Source organism: Pinus tabuliformis, chromosome 7, assembly GCF_031772625.1.
Source record: "Pinus tabuliformis cultivar Carrire ecotype Pingquan chromosome 7, CPIR1, whole genome shotgun sequence".
Lineage (NCBI taxonomy): Eukaryota > Viridiplantae > Streptophyta > Pinopsida > Pinales > Pinaceae > Pinus > Pinus tabuliformis.
Window position 1 is genome coordinate 2,038,206,250 of NC_142293.1, and position 2,944 is coordinate 2,038,209,193.

The window sequence follows — 2,944 nt, forward strand, 5'->3', positions numbered from 1 at the left end:
CAACAATTGGCTGAGCTGGCAACCTCTCATTTCAAACAAAATTACAGTGCCCCGCAGGAAGCAAACCTAGTAGACATCATAAGAGTGGCTCAACTTTTTCCGAGGTTCGTAGATCACGAGGAGGAAGGGGACCTGACCAAAGCAGTTACTCTAGAAGAGTTGGAGGCCACCCTGAAGTGGTTTAAAAAAGACAAAAGCCCAGGACCTGATGGATGGTCAATAGAGTTATACTTGGCTTTCTTTGACATCATAGGTGAGGATCTGCTAAAAGTAGTTGAGGATACCAGAATCAGCGGGAATATAGCAGCATCCATCATGTCTACCTTCATAGCGCTCATCCTGAAAACAGATAATCTAGTCTCCTACGAAGAATATCGCCCTATCTCACTCTGCAACTTCATTTACAAGATTATTGCAAAGATCATTGCCAACCAGATGTGACCCATTCTTTCCAACCACATCTCACTGGAACAATTCGCTTTGTTACAAGATCGACAGATCCATGAGGCAGTGGGCACTACTCAGGAAGTATTACATACTCTACATACCAGGAGATGCAAAGGTATGATTCTGAAAGTTAATTTATCCAAGGCATTTGACAGAGTAAATTGGTTATACATTAGAATGTTTTTAACCCATCTGGGTTTTCCATTCATATTCATCAAATGGATTATGAGTTGTATAACTAACATTCCCTTCAGCATTCTAGTCAATGGAAGTGCATACCCCTTTTTCTTCTCTGAAAGAGGTTTGCAGCAGGGATGTCCGCTGTCACCATTGCACTTCCTTCTAGTCATGGAGGGCCTCAGTAGACACTTAAAGGATGAACATAGAAGAGGCAAATTACAAGGCATAAAGATATCAGACAGTTGTATGCTAACACATTTACTTTTTGTGGATGATGTCCTAATATTTCTCAATGGCAGCATTGGTGACCTTACCATCATCAAAGCCTCTTTCTCCCTATTTCAATTGGCTACAGGAATGTTGATAAATGATGCAAAATCTACGTTGACAGCAGCGGAATGCACACCACACGAGATCCTATTTGCACTTCAACGCTTTCCATTTACTCAATTGAGCCTGACGGAAGGACTGAAATATCTGGGGTATAAGTTAAAACCCCTGGGCTACAAGATCGCCAATTGGACTTGGCTCATCTCAAAGATGGAAAAAAGACTCAATATCTGGTACCTCAAATATCTATCGCGTGCTGGGCGACTCACACTCATTAAGAGTGTCCTAGAAGCCACACCAGTTTACTGGATGTCTCTGGCTTGGATACCCAGGGGTATCCTCACCAAGATTCAATCCCTCTATTGTAGATTTCTCTGGAAGGGTAGCATGCAAGGCAAGACTTTTGCTTGGGTAAATTGGGATGCCCTTAATTTACCAAAGAAGTGGGGGGGATGGGGCTTAAAAAAGCTTGATGATTTCTCATCTGCTCTGGCTGCTAAGCTAGGTTGGCACCTGGTAACAACAGACAGTCTATGGTCAAAGGTTACTGTTGCAAAATATATTGCCCCGTTACACATTATGGATTGGATTAGGCGACCACACAGATGTACATCCCGGATTTCTATCATTTGGAAGGTGGTTATAAAGGCTTTAGACCCTATCAGAGCTGGTATACCTTGGAGAATACACTCAAGATATAAAGTTTGCATTGGTATTGATCCGTGGATTGGCTGCGGGAACATGCATAGACTACCTCATTAACTCATACATCACCTACATAATCAAAATACCACTCACATAGCCCATATTGCAAATGATGATAATACCACTTTCCTACAACAGGCCTGGAAACTGCACTTCATCTTCGTATACCTCCTCAATGGGCTCAGCTATGGGATGATTATACACAGGGACGTACAGAGGCTCACATTCACATTACTGAAGGAGATGATGAGGTAATTTGGGCCCTATCTAAATCTGGGAGATACTCCCCCAAGGATGGCTACTTGGCCTTGTCTGAATCTAGAAGACCTCAAATCATTGCAGAATGGTGGAGGCATCTATGGAAACTAAAGGCCCATCCTAGGTCTCGGATGCTAATGTGGACTATCTTACGAAATAAAATACCTACAAGCGATAACCTCCTTAAGCGAGCACAATATGGTCCTCACTAGTGTCACCTTTGAAGAAGTGAAAATGAATCCATTCAACACCTATTCCTCAACTTCACAGAAGCTCAAAAATTGTGGGATATCATTATTCCTGTTGTTGCTCCATCGAATATGGGCAGGCTTAACTATTATTTAGGCCTGACAGACCTGGTATACATCCGCATCTGCACATAAGCATCGCAATCTTCCCCTTCTAATATGTTGGGCTATTTGGATCGCTCGAAATCACATAATTTTTCAGAAGCAACCACCACGCTAGTCTATTATTGTTGCCAAGGTTCTGGCTGACTACACCCTTATTCCAGATGACCCACCCCCACGGAGGCCTGGGAATATTGTACCTGAACGTATTGATGATAGCAAGCCATGGGCTTAATTTGACGGGGCCACACAAGAGACTGCGTGTGGTGGGGGTGCTATTCTACATATCAACCATCATCATTCTTACAGCATGTGCATGGGTTTCAGAAGAGGAACTAATAACTTTGTAGAACTACTAGCCGCAAAACAACTCATACATTTTGCTTTAGAGAAAAATGTAAGAGACATACAACTATTTGGGGACTCCAAAATCATATGTGATTGGCTAAATAGGACGTCTAGATGCTCTTCTTTTTATTTGAGTCATATTCTGGATGAAACTCTGAGATTGACTACATCATTTGACTCCTTCACATGTAAACACATTTTCAGGGAGCGGAACGGGGTTGCTGATAGCCTATCCAAAGAAGCTGCGATCGGGGAGCCGGGCATCTCGATGATCCAGGAACTGCACGATGGAGAACACTACCAATATTATCACCGGCCGTTTATGG

At 42.8% G+C, this 2,944-nt stretch overlaps 1 protein-coding gene across 1 annotated transcript; it reads left to right on the top strand.

Moving 5' to 3' along the window:
* Positions 1-795: 795 nt before the first annotated feature.
* LOC149256694 (uncharacterized) lies at positions 796-2,505 on the top strand. The gene is made up of 3 exons (XM_089455434.1): positions 796-1,627; positions 1,801-1,913; positions 2,407-2,505. The coding sequence occupies exons 1-3, from the start codon at positions 796-798 to the stop codon at positions 2,503-2,505; spliced, it is 1,044 nt and encodes a 347-aa protein (XP_089311560.1).
* Positions 2,506-2,944: the final 439 nt, after the last annotated feature.

Coding starts and splice junctions, on each gene's coding strand:
- LOC149256694 (XM_089455434.1), top strand. CDS start 796: ATGGAGGGCCTCAGTAGACACTTAAAGGATGAACATAGAAGAGGCAAA. Junction 1,628..1,800: donor TTTAGACCCTATCAGAGCTG/GTATACCTTGGA, acceptor TTCCTACAACAG/GCCTGGAAACTGCACTTCAT. Junction 1,914..2,406: donor TTACTGAAGGAGATGATGAG/GTAATTTGGGCC, acceptor ATTGTTGCCAAG/GTTCTGGCTGACTACACCCT.